We start from the raw sequence: 19,273 nt of genomic DNA, 5'->3' as shown, positions 1-19,273 counted from the left end.
TCATCCTATTCATTTTGACTCTGTGGTCTTCTTCTGCTATGTAAGAAAAAACCCCAACCATAGCTACTGTTCTGAACTGAACTCATCACTGACAGAATCTAGTAACTGTCCCTTCAGACAGGTCAGAAGGAAGATTACCCACCATGGGCCCCTCCGGGTATCTAGGTTTTCTTACATCGCGACTTGCAACATTTGACCTTGTAACAGCTGGAGCTTGATTTCACACGGACAAAACAAAGTGCTCTGGCAGGGCTCTCCAAATCCTCCTGGCCTGACCCGCCTGTCGAGAGTGGGCATTGGCATCGGGCCATCCTTGCTACAAGAGCTGCTTTGTGCCCTTCAGGACACTCCAGCCTTCTTCTCAGAGCTGCTTGACTCCGTTCAGGGAAAATGACCCATATGGAGGGACACTAAGTTTGGACTCACTCCTGTTGTGCTAAAATGAGTTTCCAGTACAGTCTGTGCTCCACGAGGATGATGTGGACATCGGACTGCCTGCTGGAATATAGAAAGTCGAGCTTTCCATGTCCATAAATATTCCTTTACTATAAAGCTAATGAGTGCAGACTGTCCGTTAGCTGGATGCATCAAAACTAGTATAACCTTTTTTTTTCTTAGACTAGTATAGCCTTTTGAAAATAATTTTGTTTTTCTATGTGCTCCTTCCAATTTTTTCATATTATGAACGATGATACAGTCATGATCTTCTTTTCTACCTTTTACAACTTCTCTGGTTATTTCTTGGGAGCAAGCTGATGGATTTGGATTGATGGGTGAAAGGTAGGCACATGTGTTAAAGGTTTTTTTGTGTTTGTTTGTTTTAAACTTTAATTCCATAGTGCTGACCTGCCATTCAGTGAGGTTTTATCTGTTTATAATCCCAAGAACAGTATGTCCATGGGTTCACTTGCTCATACCCATATCAACACTAGGAATTGGCATGTCTTTTCATCTTTGCTGGAATGGGAGGTGATTCAACAGGTGACAACTGACTTGTCTAATTTTGTCTTACTAAGAAATTCTGGGATTATTGGTGAACTTACCTTTTATATGTTCTGCTGGATTGTTGAGAAGCTGCTTTCTGAAGAGGTGGGTCTCTGGGCTGCAGAGGGCCCCACTTGTGTGAGAAGGCAGCCTGAAAGGGCCTTACCATCATCAGCATCTCCTTCTGCCCCAAACCTTGCTTATTACCATTATAACGACCAATCCATATACACCATGGAAATATAAGAGAACTAAGAGGGCTGCTACCTCGAAGCTGTCCAAGAAATTCAGTTTTATGGATGTGGAAGTGAATGCCTGTGATCACTGAATCAGGTCTTTTGTGTACAACTTCGGATCTGCTAGACCTCCTCCCTCTGTCCCGTCGCTGCCGCAGACAGCAATGGCCCAGCTTCCTGCAGTCCTGCAGCTCATCTCCTCTAGCCTCCAGCCTGGTCTCTGAGCCTTCTGCCTCTCCTCTTGGCGCCTCCCCATTGAGGCTGTTGTCTGACTGCCCTTGGCGCAGGTGTGTGCAGGGGATTCATGCCCCACGGGGTAGGCCTCTAATCAGTGGGAGATGGAGCCAGTGGGTACCTCTATCCTGCCTCGCCCTAGGGATGGTCTTGATGTGACTTAGGAGGATCATTTAACACTTACCTTGCTCGCTTTCACTGCAGTGACATCTCGCTGCTCGTTGTTGAGTAGTCAAGCAGCGATCCCTCAGCAAGGCAGCTGCTATACTCTTCTTTCTTCCTAAACTCCATTCTGACTCTTCTGGGAGTGGCAATAGACTACAAGTCTACTGGCCCTTCCCTGCCTCCCAGTCTTCGCTCAACCCTCATATTCGCAGGCTACCTATTCTGAACTGCAACCTGTTCAGTTCAAGACAGAGTCCAACTCTCTTAACCTCTACAGTTTCTATTTCCACAGCTCTTATTCTAACATATGATACAATCTGCTTATTCATTGCATTTATGGTTTATTTTCTCTCTCCTTTTACCACACTGCACGCATCGCAAAGGCAGAATCTTTGTTCGAAATGTCCAATTTTTGCTGATGCACCTCAAATGACTAGGACAGTGTTTGGATCATGGCATGGACTGAAATAATTTTTGCTGAATGAATACATATTTATAAAACAATTAGAACAGTTACTGGTAGAAATACAAATTGTCTCTTAAACAAATACAGTGTGTAAAGTAAGAAAATTATCCATGTGGCCTCAGAGCTGAGGCTTTGATAATTCTGCATGTATGCCAAGCTCCTTAAGATCAGATACACTGTGGGAGTAACAAGGCAGCTTTCCCCCACCAACTTTACATGTCACTGTGGGAGTAACGAGGCAGCCCCCCCCCAACTTTATATGTAGACTCACATGACAAATCTCTCCTAGAATGAATTATGTGGTGAAGTTCTTTCTCTTGAGGAACAAAGCTACTAGATTTATATTTCTGCCATTGTCACAGATGCTTGGTAGCTCAGAGATCCCTATTAGGCATTAATTATCATGGCAGACAACTTTTCTAAGTTATGGAACAATTCTGCTTTCCAGTATCTGGCGCCATATCTGTATGCTACTTTCTTGTTCAGTAATTTATTTTTTTGGGGAAGAAAAGGGATTTTCCTTCAAATGTTTTTCAGAATTAGGGGTGGTATCAGTTATAATAAAAAGTTTACAGTGTGCCTGGGTGGTTCAGTGGGTTAAATAAAGCCTCTGCCTTTGGCTTAGATCATGATCCCAGGGTCCTGGGATCGAGCCCTGAATTGGGCTCTCTCTGCTCAGTGGGGAGCCTGCTTCCTCCTCTCTCTAAATAAATAATCTAAAAAAAAAAAAAAAGAAAAAAATTTACACTTCTCTCCCCAAGAGAATCTACCCCTGGGTACATTAGCCCTCTCCTGCTGGAGGGAATGGAGTGCTCTGGAGGTAGTCCCATGACCCAGAGATAGCAGCATGAGATCTCAGCACAGATGCTTTAAGGATGGAGACCTGGCTGTATCACATATTAGCCATGTGATTTGGAGCAGTTTAGGCTGCCTGACTAAGCCTCAGTCTCCTGTTCTATAAAATGACGGTAACAGAACAAATATATCATTGCAACATTGACAGAATTAAGTAGGAGCTCTCTAAGCCATTGTTCTTACTATATTTAAGAGCTCAAATGTTGGGTCCATTTCATGAGATGATGGGGCTTTGCAAACTGTAAGAGACCAAGAAGGACAGTGGGACACTAGCATTGGCCATCTCTAGCTCATGGGAGCAGAAAAAAGTGGTTCATTTTCACCTTCCCTTTTTGTGCCTCTCCTTGATGACTTACCTCTAAATAGACATCTAGCCCAGAGGGTGGTGGTGGTGGGGTGGGATATTCAAAGAGACATTTATGAGAACACCCCGAAGGAAAGAAGGATTGGATTGAATAGGCAGTCCATGGAGAACTCCACTGGTGGGTTCTCTGGTCCCAGGGCCACGGTGGTGACAATGGCTTACCAAAGGACAAGTCCTCCTGCACTGGAGCCCTTTCCAAGGTCTGGAAGGCTCACACATTCACTGTGGGGGCCACAGAGGGAGATCAACACACATCATTTTCCACTTTCATTCCTTTCAAGCTTCCCCTTTTCAAGGTACCAACCAGATACTGAAACTTATACACCCTCAAACAATTTAATACAGCCTTAGTTAAAGAGGGCAAACAATTGCACTGCAAAATTTTCTAACTGAATTTAAATAAAAAAACAATCTTGGCGCTCGTGGGTATCTCAGCCAGTTAAGCATCTGATTCTTGGTTTTGGCTCGGGTCATCATCTCTCAGTTTTGGGCTTGAGCCCCACGTCAGTGCAGAGCCTGCTTCAGAGTCTCTCTCTCTTCCTCTCTCTCTCTCTCTCTCACACACACTCTCTCTTAAATAAATAAAATCTTAAAAAAAAAAAAAGAATCTCAAAGAAGTCATGTGAACAAACGTAGCTTAAAAAATTTCAGTTCAGGGGCGCCTGGATGGCTCAGTTTTTAAGTGTCTGCCTTTGGTTCAGGTCATGATCCTTTAAAAAAAAAGTTCAGTTTGCTGCTATTCTGAGGTACACTAGGTATAAATTGTTGCCTGGGTTTCTGAAGTAATTTAAATGAAATAAACTCATGTGTTTGGACATAGAAATTTAAGAGGGCATGGATTGCATGGAGCACTGGGTGTGGTGCAAAAACAATGAATACTGTTACGCTGAAAATTTTAAAAAAAAATTAGAAATTTAAGTCCACTGATACCAGATGAAAAAGTATCTGGAGAATATGAACCATCTCATAAAGGTAATTACAGAAAAACATAAGATAATCTTAAGGGCAACCATTTTTTTCCTAAGATAGACATTAAAAAAGTAATAGTATTAAAAAGATATTCGTAACATTAAGAATCAATTGACTCAATGTGGTTTTGATTTGAATCTCCCTGATAATGATGAACATTTTTTTCATGTGTCTGTTAGCCATTTGTATGTCTTCTTTGGAGAAGTGTCTGTTCATGTCTTCTGCCCATTTTAAGACTGGATCATTTATTTTATGGTTGTTGAGTTTGAAAAGTTCCTTATGGATCTTGGATAACAGTCCTTTGTAGTGTCATTTGTGAATATCTTCTCCCATTCTGTGGGTTGCCTCTTTGTTTTTTGTTGACAGTTTCCTTTGTTGTGCAGAAGCTTTTTATCTTGATGAAGTCCCAAAAGTTCATTTTCACTTTTGATGGATGTCTGTCTCACTCTGAGGTCTTTCATCTATTTTGACTTTATTTTTGTATATGCTGTAAAAGAACAGTTGAGTTTCATTCTTCTGTATATAGCAGTCTTATTTTCCCAGCACCATTTATTGGAGAGACTGTCTCTTTTTCATTGGATATTTTTTCCTGCTTTGTTAAAGATTAGTTGACTGTAAAGTTGAGGGTCCGTATTTGGGCTATCTATTCTGTTCCGCTAATCTTTGTGTCTGTTTTTGTGTCAATACCATGCTGTCTTGGTGATCACAGCTTTGTAATATAACTTGAAATTAGGCAATACAATGCCCCCAGTATTGTTTTCTTTTTCAACATTTCTTTGACAATTTGGGATCTTTTCTGGTTCCATTCAGACAGAGAGTTTGACTTCTCTGCCAATTTGAATACTTTCATTTCTTTTTGTTGTCTGCTTGCTGTTGCTAGGACTTACAGTATTATGTTAAACAATAGTGGCAGGAGTGGGAACCCTTATCTTGTTCCTGATCTTGAGGGAAAGGCTCTCATTTTTCCCCATGGAGAATGATATTTTCTGTGGGTTTTTTCATAGATGTGTTTTGTGAAATTGAGGAATGTTCCCTCTGTCCCTATACTCTGAAGGGTTTTAGTCAGGAAAGGATGCTGTGTTTTGTCAAATGCTTTTTCTGCATCAACTGAGAAGACCATGTGGTTCTTTTCTTTTTCTCTCATCTTATTTATGTCTTCTATCACATTGATTTGCAAATGTTGAATCACCCTTGCATCCCAGGGATAAATCCCAGTCATGGTGGATAATCTTTTTAATGTACTGTTGGATCCTATTAGCTAAGATCCTGTTGAAAATTTTGGCATCAATATTCATCAGGAATATTGGTCTGTAATTCTCCTTTTTGATGGGGTCTTTGCCTGGCTTTGGGATCAAGGTACTGCTGACCTTATAGAAAGAGTCTGGAAGTTTTCCTTCTGTTTCTATTTTTTGAAACAGCTTCAGGAGAATAGGTATTATTTCTTCTTTGAATGTTTGGTAGAATTCTCCAGGGAATCTGTCAGTTCCTGGACTCTTGTTTTTTGGGAGGTTTTTGATCACTGCTTCAATCTCATTACTGGTTATTGGTCTATTCAGGTTGTCAATTTCTTCCTATTTCAGTCTTGATAGTTTATAGGTTTCCAGGAATGCATCTATTTCTTCCAGGTTGCTTAACTTATTGGCATATAGCTGTTGATAATAAGACTTTCCCACATCACCTAACCTCTTAAAACCACTTAACCAGAGCTTTTTTCCATATGGAATCTTTGCTAAGTTTTAAGAATTGAGCTAACATGAAAGCATCCCCAGAATGGTCACCCATATAGGGTTTTGTTCCAATGTGGACCTACTGATATATAAGACTGGGCTTTTAGTGAAGGCCTTCCCACATATTTATATTTATGGGTTTTCTGGTAATAAGCACTGGCTTCCACACGAAGACCTTCTCCCTACTTGCCTCTGTCAAAATGAATCTGCTTATTTTTTTAAAATTTTATTTATTAGAGAGAGAGAAAGAGAGAGAGAGAGAGAACACAAGCAGAGGGAGCTGCAGGCAGAAGGAGAAGCAGGCTCCTCCTTGAACAAGAAGCCCGATGTGGGGCTTGATCCCAGGAACATGGGACCACAATCTAAGCCTAAGGCATACACTTAACTGACGGAGCCACCCAGGCATCCTGAAACTGCTTATGTTTAATGAGACTTGAGCTCATACAGAAGGTTTCCCACACTGAAGATATCCCCAAAGCTTCTCTGATGTCTGATAAGAACATTCCAGTACCTAAAGGCTTTCCCACATTCTTTTTTTTTTTAAATAAATTATTCTTAAAGATTTTTAAAAAGATCTTATTTATTTATTTGACAGAGATCACAAATAGGCAGAGAGGCAGAGAGAGAGAGAGGAAGAAGCAGGCTCCCTGCCGAGCAGAAAGCCTGATGTGGGGCTTGATCTCAGGACCCTGCGATCATGACCTGAGCCAAAGGCCAAGGCTTTAACCCACTGAGCCACCCAGGTGCCCCTAAATAAAAATTTACAATAGCATAAAAAACCATGAGATACATTGGAACTCAGGGAGGGAACTGCCTGGAACTGCAAGAAAAATCGTCTGTTAGGAGGTTGAACTTGGGCACAGTACTCCCCATCCACCTGGAGGAAACCTTGGGGTGCAGGGGGTGCAGCACACACCATGACCACCTGAGAGAAATTCTTACAATAGTTTATAAGTTGGGGGGAGGGGAGCATCTGGGTGGCTTAGTCAGTTAAGCATCTGCCTTCAGGTCTGGCCATGATCCCGGGGTCCTGGGATGGAGAGCTCTGCCTCAGGCTCCTTGCTCAGCGGTAAGGCTGTTTCTCCTCTCCCATTCCTCCTGCTTGTGTTTCCTCTTTTGAGCACTCTCTGTCTCTCTCAGTGAAATAAATAAATAAATAAAATCTTAAAAAAAAAAAAGGAGACACATATGAGGAAATGTTTCTCAGAATTTTTAGTCACATCTAGGAACTGGATATGTCCAGCATTGGGATAATAGGTAATTAGGAGAATGCAGGAGGTAAAAACAATAAACTAGATGTAAGTGTTAGCAAGAGAGCAGTCTTAAAAATGGTAGTGAGTGAAAACCAATAAGAAAGAGAATGACCATTTTGGTGACAACTCACATTATATAGTGAGGGTTGCTGGGGGGAAAGAATTGGGATCCACATTGGGGATTATTACTTTGAATAAAATGTGAAGTGTGTAAAGTCAATAAAGTAAATTCACAGACCTGAGTGACCCCTATGGATAAAAATATATACTGATAAAAAAAAAACAGATGAACGTCATAAATAATGGTGCATGCTTTTGTGCAACTAAAAAAAAAAAAGAAAGAGAATGACATTTTGGAACAACACATTATATAGTTAAAATGATTCAAACAACAATTATCCATATTTTACAAGAATAAAATGCAAGCTTTTCAAAATATTAATTACACATCTTCTATGATCCATTACTGAGAATAAAAATACAGATGAACTTCATACATACTGGTGACATTTATGTGCTCTAAAATGAGGATTATAACTAATCCTGTTCGAAGTACACTAGGTATAAAAGAAGGAAAAAGGCAAATAAAAATTATTTTTAAAAATATTTATTACAGAGAGAGAGAGGATGAGTGGAGAGGAGGAACAGAGATAGAGGGAGAAGCAGACTCCCCAGTGAGCAGGGAGCCCAACGTAGGGCTTGATCCCAGGACCCGGGATCATGACCTGAGCCAAAGGCAGATGCTTAACAGATTGAGCCACTCAGGTGTCCCAGCAGATAAAAATTTTTAGTAATTGATACAGATGTTTTTGAGTTGAGAGGATAGAAGGAAAATTCTCAGTTAAATGAAAGTATAGTGGCCTCCCATAAAATATTATTGCTGTGAAATACAAAGGGTTAGAATAACTCCACAAAATTCAAGCTTTATGAAGTATTCAGCTTCATGCCCAGTGTTTACAGAATAGCCTCTCGTATTGTTTATTGCTTTCAATTACCTTTCTCCTCTCTGCACCACTGTGGCCCTTTTATTGGGACGTGGTTCTTCTCTTTATGGTACATCAAAGACCTAGGCTTTGAGGTGCATGTTGGAGACTGGGAGAATAAAAATTTGCAGTAGTATGGAGTGCCAAAAATCGGCAAGAGTTAGGAATACACAGAAGATGATGGCTGAATAGGTGGACTTGGCCACCAAAGGATGTCAGAAGAAATGGGGCCTCAGAAGAACAGACATAGAACCCCACGCCACTGCCCTTGTGTTGTGATAGGTGCTCAATTTAGGGTGCTGAGCAGTGTGAAGGAAAATTCGGGTCCTTGTGGGAGGTATGGAGGCTGAGAAAGATTGTGAAGGGGGTCACAGAATGATGGCAATGATGTATGGCACAGGTTCCCAGGGACAAAAATCCCTTCTCTTTTTGTACCCTCTGCACTTCCACCCCACCCAGTGCTCCTGAGTCCTTCCTCAGGTAGAAAAGGAATCCTGGGGGCACCTGGGTGGCTCAGTGGTTTGGGCTGCTGCCTTTGGCTCGGGTCATGATCTCAGGGTCCTGGGATGGAGCCCTGCATCGGGCTCCCTGCTCCGCAGGAAGCCTGCTTCCCTCTCTCTCTCTCTCTCTCTCTCTCTGCCTGCCTCTCTGCCTGCTTGTGATCTCTGTCTGTCAAATAAATAAATAAAATCTTTATAAAAAAAAAAAAAAAGGAATCCTGAAGGGACAGTGCGAACCTGACTCTTCCCTCATTAGAGACCTTTACCTCAGAGCTCTGTCGGGCGCACTGCCTCTGGCTGGGGAGGGCAGAGTTGTTCATGGCCCTCCAAAAGCTCTACCACAGGGTCTCTAAGAATAGCATGCACATCTTCTTGGTCCCTTACAGATTTACTCTGGTGATACTAGTGAGCCACTGACCCAGAACATGGCCCCTAAACTTTGGTTTTGGGGTAGGGGAGTGTTCAGGGGTCACTGACTTTAACTTCCTTTCCAGGTGAGGTCACTGAAGCTGTGAAAATATGTCAGATTTCTGTCCAGTCAGGAACTCTGTTACCTCCCAGAATGGGGGTAGGGCAGTCTACTTGTCAGATAAGAAAATGGAAAGGATGGGGCCAGGGGTCATGGTGGAGGCTCAGGCTGATGGGAAACCGAGGGAGCAGTGATGGTGAGCAAACTGTGGAGGGACAGCTCAGGTGTGGGTGGTGAGGACAGAAGGAAAGAAAGCATGAAGTGTGGGAACAGTATTAAAAGAAGGCAGGAAGGAAAGGAGGGATGGATGAGGGAGGTTTTCTCAACCTCAAATAACTTCTCACAATAGCCAAGCCCTGTATTCAAACCTTGAACATTGTATCTTTGTTTGAATCTTTGTTGTATCATCAGAATAGGAAGGTATCAGGGTGTGTTCTTCCTAACCTCCAGCCACCCCACTTTCCAACGCAGAGTCATCAACACCTATAATCTCCATGGGGGCAGTGGGACCTACTGGCCAAAGGAACAGGGACTTTTAGTCAGAGAGGGTCCAAATGGAAATGAATTTAGGAAATGTCTTCATATCTCAGTCCCTCAGTAGATAATTCTATGCCCTCAGCATTTTTGTTTTGTTTAGTTTTCAAGTTCCAAAAAGGCCTTATTACATACAGAGGGATAGGGGTTCAGTCCTTCTCAGAGGACCGCTTTCTTCACGGTTGTCAGGACACTGCTCAGCTTCTCTCTCTTCCTCTTGGCCTGGATGTGTGTTCCCACAGTCTTCTTGGTGACCTTGAGGGCGCACTTGTCCTTGGAGACCTTGAGCAGCTCCATGGGTGGCTGCCTCTTTTAGGATGAAGGTACACACCGCTCCATCATTCCCGCATGAACTTGGTGTGCTTGGTGAGGCGCCCTTGGTGGCTGTGCCTTGGCTCGCTCAGGTCCTTAGTCACCTTGTCACCCTTGTTGAGGCCCACGGCCACAGGGGATCGCAGAGCCATGGCTGTTGCTCCTCAGTGGCTCCTGCGGTAAGGGGGATAAAATACCTCAGGTCTTACTATGCTAACCAGCGAAGCATGGTAACCATTGTAATTGCTTTTTCTTTTCTCTTGGCTCAAGGACAGAGCGTCCATACTATTTAGGATCATTGCATCCCACACTTCCTTTCATCTAGTCTAGGGCCTGCTCCATCAATTATCTTTGATCTCCTGTACCATTTTCTAAATCTCCTCAGGATGATACAGTTTAATATCTCCTATTTTCCTTCCCCCTCTCCCCCTCTCCCTCCTTCTTTCCTTCCTTCCTTCTCTCCATGCCCAGCCTGGAGCCCAATGTGAGGCTTGAACCCAAGACCTGAGCTGAGATCAAGAGTCAGATGCTCAACTGACTCACCCAGGTGCCCTAATACCTCCTATTTTCAAAACAAACACGACAGCTTTCCACGCATGTGCTGGGCCCTCTTCAGGGCCAAATCTCTGCTAATGCCCTTCACAAGATGGCTCTCTCTCTCCTTTTTTAAAAATATTTTTTATTTTTTAATAAACATATAATATATTAGCCCCAGAGGTACAGGTCTGTGAATCGCCAGGTTTACACACTTCACAGCACTCACCGAAGCACATACCCTCCCCAATGTCCATAACCCAGCCACCCTCTCCATACCTCCCTCCCCCTTGCCACCCTCAGTTGGTTTTGTGACATTAAGAGTCTCTTATGGTTTATCTCCCTCCCGATCCCATCTTGTTTCATTTATTCTTCTCGTACCCACTTAAGCCCCCATGTTGCATCACCACTTCCTCATATCAGGGAGATCATATGATAGTTGTCTTTCTCTGGTTGACTTATTTCGCTAAAAATAATAGCCTCTAGTTGCATCTGCGCAGACGCAAATGGCAAGATTTCATTTCTTTTGATGGTTGCATAGTATTCCATTGTATATCTATACACACCACATCTTCTTTATCCCTTCATCTGTTGATGGACATCTAGGTTCTTTCCATAGTTTGGCTATTGTGGACATTGCTGCTATAAACATTTGGGTGCACATGCCCCTTCGGATCACTATGTTTGCATCTTTAGGGTAAATACCCAGTAGTGCAATTGCTGGGTCATAGGGTAGCTCTATTTTCAACATTTTGAGGAACCTCCATGCTGTTTTCCAGAGTGGTTGCACCAGCTTGCATTCCCACCAACAATGTAACAGGGTTCCCCTTTCTCCACATCCTCGCCAGCATCTGTCATTTACTGACTTGTTAATTTTAGCCATTCTGACTGGTGTGAGGTGGTATCTCATTGTGGTTTTGATTTCTATTTCCCATCAATGCCCAGTGATGTGGAGCACTTTTTCACATATCTGTTACAAGCTGGCTCTCTTAAGGCGTGTTGTCCCCACATCCTCTCTAGCCCCCTCCACCTGGTTTACACCTTAGCACTCCTGCAGAGTTTCCTGAGGGCTTTCATTGACAAGTTAAAGCCTAATTCCTCTCCTGCTGGAACTTTCCACTGAAGCCAACATTTTTCTCAGTCTCAACTTATTAAGACTTTCTGTATCTTTACTTTAGTGAAACAAAATCTGAATTCCTCTGTTTTCTGAGAGAGTTTCTGTTTACCCTAAATTTAAAGTCTGTTATGCAACTATCCTCAGTTGGTTTGGTTTTTATTTTCGGGCAACATGCTCTCTTGCTAACTCAAATCTGTGTTTTTGGGTTTTTTTTAAAAAATTTTTTTTATTTTTTATAAACATATATTTTTATCCCCAGGGGTACAGGTCTGTGAATCACCAGGTTTACACACTTCACAGCACTCACCAAAGCACATACCCTCCCCAATGTCCATAATCCCACCCCCTTCTCCCAAACCCCCTCCCCCCAGCAACCCTCAGTTTGTTTTGTGGGATTAAGAGTCACTTATGGTTTGTCTCCCTCCCAATCCCATCTTGTTTCATTTATTCTTCTCGTACCCACTTAAGCCCCCATGTTGCATCACCACTTCCTCATATCAGGGAGATCATATGATAGTTGTCTTTGTCTGCTTGACTTATTTCGCTAAGCATGATATGCTCTAGTTCCATCCATGTTGTCGCAAATGGCAAGATTTCATTTCTTTTGATGGCTGCATAGTATTCCATTGTGTATATATACCACATGTTCTTGATCCATTCATCTGTTGATGGACATCTAGGTTCTTTCCATAGTTTGGCTATTGTGGACATTGCTGCTATAAACATTCGGGTGCATGTGCCCCTTTGGATCACTACGTTTGTATCTCCAGGGTAAATACCCAGTAGTGCAATTCCTGGGTCATAGGGTAGCTCTATTTTCAACTTTTTGAAGAACCACCATGCTGTTTTCCAGAGTGGTTGCACCAGCTTGCATTCCCACCAACAGTGTAGGAGGGTTCCCCTTTCTCCGCATCCTCGCCAGCATCTGTCATTTCCTGACTTGTTGATTTTAGCCATTCTGACTGGTGTGAGGTGATATCGCATTGTGGTTTTGATTTGTATTTCCCTGATGCCGAGTGATATGGAGCACTTTTTCATGTGTCTGTTGGCCATCTGGATGTCTTCTTTGCAGAAATGTCTGTTCATGTCCTCTGCCCATTTCTTGATTGGATTATTTGTTCTTTGGGTGTTGAGTTTGCTAAGATCTTTATAGATTTTGGACACTAGTCCTTTATCTGATATGTTGTTTGCAAATATCTTCTCCCATTCTGTCAGTTGTCTTTGATTTTGTTAACTGTTTCCTTTGCTGTGCAAAAGCTTTTGATCTTGATGAAATCCCAATAGTTCATTTTTGCCCTTGCTTCCCTTACCTTTGGCGTTGTTCCTAGGAAGATGTTGCTGCGGCTGAGGTCGAAGAGGTTGCTGCCTGTGTTCTCCTCAAGGATTTTGATGGATTCCTTTCACACATTGAGGTCCTTCATCCATTTTGAGTCTATTTTCGTGTGTGGTGTAAGGAAAGGGTCCAATTTCATTTTTCCGCATGTGGCTGTCCTATTTTCCCAACACCATTTATTGAAGAGGCTGTCTTTTTTCCATTGGAAATTCTTTCCTGCTTTGTCAAAGATTAGTTGACCATAGAGTTGAGGGTCTATTTCTGGGCTCTCTATTCTGTTCCATTGATCTATGTGTCTGTTTTTGTGCCAGTACCATGCTGTCTTGATGATGACAGTTTTGTAATAGAGCTTGAAGTCCGGAATTGTGATGCCACCAACATTGGCTTTCTTTTTCAATATCCCTTTGGCTATTCGAGGTCTTTTCTGGTTCCGTATAAATTTTAGAATTATTTGTTCCATTTCTTTGAAAAAGATGGATGGTACTTTGATAGGAATTGCATTAAATGTGTAGATTGCTTTAGGTAGCGTAGACATTTTCACAATATTTATTCTTCCAATCCAGGAGCATGGAACATTTTTCCATTTCTTTGTGTCTTCCTCAATTTCTTTCATGAATACTTTATAGTTTTCTGAGTATAGATTCTGTGTCTCTTTGGTTAGGTTTATTCCTAGGTATCTTATGGTTTCGGGTGCAATTGTAAATGGGATTGGCTCCTTAATTTCTCTTTCTTCTGTCTTGTTATTGGTGTAGAGAAATGCAACTGATTTCTGTGCATTGATTTTATATCCTGACACTTTACTGAATTCCTGTACACGTTCTAACAGTTTTGGAGTGGAGTCTTTTGGGTTTTCCACATATAGTATCATATCACCTGCGAAGAGTGATAATTTGACTTCTTCTTTGCCGATTTGGATGCTTTTTATTTCCTTTTGTTGTCTGATTGCTGAGGTTAGGACTTCTAGTACTGTGTTGAATAGCAGTGGTGATAATGGACATCCCTGCCGTGTTCCTGACCTTAATGGAAAAGCTTTCAGTTTTTCTCCATTGAGAATGATATTTGCGGTGGGTTTTTCATAGATGGCTTTGATGATATTGAGGTATGTGCCCTCTATCCCTACACTTTGAAGAGTTTTGATCAGGAAGGGATGTTGTACTTTGTCAAATGCTTTTTCAGCATCTATTGAGAGTATCATATGGTTCTTGTTCTTTCTTTTATTGATGTGTTGTATCACATTGACTGATTTGCGGATGTTGAACCAACCTTGCAGCCCTGGAATAAATCCCATTTGGTCGTGGTTAATAATCCTTTTAATGTACTGTTGAATCCTATTGGCTAGTATTTTGGTGAGAATTTTCGCATCTGTGTTCATCAAGGATATTGGTCTATAGCTCTCTTTTTTTTTGATGGTATCCTTGTCTGGTTTTGGGATCAAGGTGATGATGGCCTCATAAAATGAGTTTGGAAGTTTTCCTTCCATTTTATTTTTTGGAACAGTTTCAGGAGAATAGGAATTAGTTCTTCTTTAAATGTTTGGTAGAATTCCCCCGGGAAGCCGTCTGGCCCTGGGCTTTTGTTTGTTTGGAGATTTTTAATGACTGTTTCAATCTCCTTACTGGTTATGGGTCTGTTCAGGCTTTCTATTTCTTCCTGGCTCAGTTGTGGTAGTTTATATGTTTCTAGGAATGCATCCATTTCTTCCAGATTGTCAAATTTGTTGGCGTAGAGTTGCCCATAGTATGTTCTTATAATAGTTTGTATTTCTTTGGTGTTAGTTGTGATCTCTCCTCTTTCATTCATGATTTTATTTATTTGGGTCCTTTCTCTTTTCTTTTTGATAAGTCTGGCCAGGGGTTTATCAATTTTATTAATTCTTTCGAAGAACCAGCTCCTAGTTTCGTTGATTTGCTCTATTTTTTTTTTTTGTTTCTATTTCATTGATTTCTGCTCTGATCTCTGATCTTTATGATTTCTCTTCTCCTACTGGGCTTAGGGTTTCTTTCTTGTTCTTTCTCCAGCTCCTTTAGGTGTAGGGTTAGGTTGTGTACCTGAGACTTTTCTTGTTTCTTGAGAAAGGCTTGTACCACTATATATTTTCCTCTCAGGACTGCCTTTGTTGTGTCCCACAGATTTGGAACCGTTCTATTTTCATTATCATTTGTTTCCATGATTTTTTTCAATTCTTCTTTAATTTCCCAGTTGACCCATTCATTCTTTAGAAGGATGCTGTTTAGTCTCCATGTATCTGGGTTCTTTCCAAACTTCCTCTTGTGGTTGAGTTCTAGCTTCAGAGCATTGTGGTCTGAAAATATGCAGGGAATGATCCCAATCTTTTGATACTGGTTGAGTCCTGATTTAGGACCGAGGATGTGATCTATTCTGGAGAATGTTCCATGTGCACTAGAGAAGAATGTGTCCCTCACCCAGTTGGGTCCCCCTCAGCAAGACCACAGTAAGGTCATAAACCTCAGTTCTTTGCCACCCTTTAAGGAAACAGACAGTAGAGGTATCTTAGAGAGGGGCTCACTTAGAGTTGGGGTAAGTAAACCATTATATCTGAACCACACACTCTAAGGGGGTTATAAAATGATAGCATAGGAGGGAGATCTTGGTTGCTTGAAGGCCTGATGGAGGAACTAGGGTAGGTGGGAGTGCTTTCTGAATGCTATTAGGTTAGTGCCCATGCTTAAGCTCTAGGGAAGGACGTTGGGGAGGTTGATTTTGGTCTTCTGAGACTGGATTCTCTGTGGACCCCAAAAGCCAAGGTGAAGTCAAGTGTGTAATTAAGAGGCGAGGGGACTAGAAGGCTTTTTCAGGTGTATCAGAGGAGGGCTGCCCCTTCTTTGCTCTTCACCACCACCCTTGTGGGGAATAGAGAGCACTTTGCCTTCCACCATCTCTGGGTCCGCTCCCATTTGTGGTCTAGGAAAAATCAGACCAGAGTCTCAGAGAGCTGGGTCTATAAGCCCTTTGTCCGGTTCATCAGAACAAACTGCACATTTCCCCAGTGGCATACAGGTACCAGGGGAGAAAGAAGACAGTGCAGATGAAAGGTAAATTCCATTCAAGAAATTGATGGAAGAGGATGACAAAAAATATTTTCATGTAATTTCTCTTATAAATAACTTAGTGAATGAATTGAAGGAAGAGATGGTCTTTCTTGAGATACAAATTAGATTTGAGAACCATGTTCAAACAAGCAGCAAAAACATAAAGACAAATCAAGAACAACAAAATGTAAATGACTGGGATTTCAAAAGGAGTAAGTTTCATTAACAGATGGGAGACAATAATTAACTAGTAGATAATAATAGACTAGTAGATTATTCCTTGAGTGGTTATAAAAGGCTCACTGTGTTTCAGGCTTCCTCATGCTTCCTCAACAGGGTTGTTATTGCCCCTAAGGAGCCAAAAATGTTTTCAGGGGCTGGTGGTGGTAGTGGTAGTGGTAGTGGGACAAAAATCTTACACTTTTTATATATAAAGCCCAGATACAGTACAGAAGCAGATATGACTTATATGTGCTATTGAAATTCTCCTAGGGGGAATTAGGAAAAAAATGTCTAAAAAGCTCCTTATGTGGGTGATAATGAATAAAAGATTGACAAGCAGTGAAGGCAGACTGATGAGAAAGGCAGATGCTGGTAAAGATTTTTAGCTCTGAGGAGAAAGAGAAAAATCTACAAACATTAAGCTAAAAAAAGAACATTTTATGTATAAAAGAATAATCATGTTGGAATTGGATTTTTTTTTTTTTAAATCTCTAATGCTGGACCAAAGACAGTGAAATGGCAGTTAAGGACTATACCCAACCTCTACCCAGCCATGTTGTGGTTCATCCATCAGGGTGAAAGAAAAATACACAGCAGCTCCGAGGGTCTAATTCTCATTTTCCCCACCTACAAAAGTACTTGAGAGAAGACTTTTCAAACATTATCACTTATGTGAACCAGAACAAAATGGAGGTGGGGGGAATGTGAAGAAAAGAAAGAAAATATAAGAAAGCATTGAAGTTGGGATGCCTGGGTGGCTCAGTTGGTTAAGCAGCTGCCTTCAGCTCAGATCATGATCCCAGCGTCCTGGGATCGAGTCCCACATCGGGCTCCTTGCTTGGCAGGGAGCCTGCTTCTCCCTCTGCCTCTGCCTGCCACTCTGTCTACCTGTGCTCACTCTCGCTCCTCTCTCTCTGACAAATAAATAAAAATAAAAATAAAATCTTTTAAAAAAAAAAAGAAAGCATTGAAGTTTATATTAAATAGTTAAATAATTTATTATGAAGTCTAATGCAAAAAGAAGGTGAGCTTTCAGACAAAGTCCATTCTAAGTTATAGGGATCCAGAAATCAAAGGGGCTAGCTCCAAGATAGATTAGATAAGGACCACCAACAAAACCTGGGAATTAGGAATATGGTCAGTGAAAAAGATGAGATTTACAAAATTTCTGTCGTCCAATAGCAGGGAAATGGGATGTGATTAGGAAGGGCAGAGAAAGTATAGGTAACCATTTAATAGAATGGGAAATCAAAGTATAACTTCAATATTAACAAGGACAAAATGGCGTGTATAACAACTTGATAAATATCTCAAAAATAAAGAAAATCAAGGGCAGAAACAAAAATGTAAAATAAACACAAGGAATGAAGTGAAGTACAAGGTCCTTAACGCAAAATGTGTATGGTCTAAATTCTGGCATTAATACATTTTGAAATGCAAAGGGTGGGTGGTCAAAGGGATGACCGGAATTAGCTAATAAAATCAGGATGATAGTACATTCCATACCTAGAGGTTCTGATTCCATTGGTCTGCGATGGGCCCCTGGTGTTGATATCTTTTTTTTTTTTTTTTAATCCTCAACAATTTTGTATGTGTGTAATACAGTATTGTTAGTTATGGGCACAACATTGTACAGAATATCTTTAGAACTCAATCATCTTGTATAACTGAAACTTTATATCCATTCTACAGCATCTGTGGCCACCTTGTGGAGCCGAATGAGAGGTAGCTTCCCATTTCTCCCAGACATTGGTAACTGTCATTCTACACTCTGCTTCTGTGCATTCTCTTTTTATATGACTTATGAGATTTAAGCAATAAAATGGTTTGATAAAATGGGCCTTTTGGGGCGCCTGGGTGGTTTTGCCTTCGAAAAATGGGATCTCCCGCATGTTGGTAAGCCTGCTTCCTTTCTCTCTCTCTCTGATATCTCTTAAATTGACTGGTCAGATGGTTTTGAACTGATTTTGAAAGAGCCATACAGTAGTCTTGTAAAAAATTCTTTAAAAAGATTTTATTTATTTTGAGAGGGCAGTGGGCTGAGCAGGGAGCCCACTGTGGGGCTCCGTCCCAGGACCCTGGGATCATGACCCAAGCCAAAGGCAGATGCTTAACTGACTGAGCCACCCAAGTGCCCCTCCATACAGTGCTCTTAGTTGGTATTTACATAGCTATCATAAGCTTTCCTTAAAAAAACCTTTTATTGAGGTATGATTGACATACAAAAAGCTGTATATATTAAATGTATACAACTTGATGAGTTTGGAGATAAATAGACATCTGAGAAACCATCTCCACAATCTGTATGGTGAAAATATAATTTCCTCCAGAAGTTGCCTTCCTTTCTTCCTTTTTCCTATCCCTCCTCTCTAGTCAAATACAAGAGGGAACCAACAGGTGTAACTCCAGATTTAAAAAACACTCCGGACTGGTAGCAGCACCCTTGTGAAGGGAACTAGAGGTACAAGTGATTCAATCATCTAACTGTTCTAATGATCAGATTATGGTTTGCATGATTAGATTCACTCCCCTTGATCAAACTGAATCCCTCAAGAAGTGCTAGAAGTCTCCACCCCCTCCTTGAAGGCTATTGAGTACAAATAAACCTGGCTCTTGTTCTGAGACACTTAGCCAGTGGAAGATCTATGCATGATTTTCCTTAAGAATCACAATTTTAAGAGTACTAAATGCAGAAAATGCTGTGTTGTAATTTCTAATATACTATCAGCGGGGATGTTGTCCAGCATGTGATTTGTTTACATTGGTGAACGATTTTATGAATTTTGGGGCAAAGCTGTGTTCAACCATCCTATGGTTTACACAACTGTGTTTCTAGAAAATCCAAATATATTCATGTGCAAGAACACTTCCATGTCACTGAATGTGGAATTGAATTGGATGTCAGTTCAAAACCTCAAAACAGATTTCCCACCCATATTCCTGACCAAGTCGCTGTAGAGCAGTGA

At 41.3% G+C, this 19,273-nt stretch overlaps 1 protein-coding gene across 1 annotated transcript; it reads right to left on the bottom strand.

Moving 5' to 3' along the window:
* Positions 1 to 9,898: 9,898 nt before the first annotated feature.
* Positions 9,899 to 10,203, bottom strand: LOC101687951 (60S ribosomal protein L36-like). Its single transcript, XM_045071365.1, is given in 2 exon segments — positions 9,899 to 10,080; positions 10,083 to 10,203. Coding segments are annotated over 2 exon segments (303 nt in total).
* Positions 10,204 to 19,273: the final 9,070 nt, after the last annotated feature.

Source organism: Mustela putorius, unplaced genomic scaffold (genome assembly GCF_011764305.1).
Source record: "Mustela putorius furo isolate JIRA1106 unplaced genomic scaffold, ASM1176430v1.1 tig00003987_pilon_pilon_pilon, whole genome shotgun sequence".
NCBI classification, from domain to species: domain Eukaryota; kingdom Metazoa; phylum Chordata; class Mammalia; order Carnivora; family Mustelidae; genus Mustela; species Mustela putorius.
The sequence above is the reverse complement of the archived record's forward strand: the minus strand, read 5'-3'. Positions and strand labels throughout refer to the sequence as shown.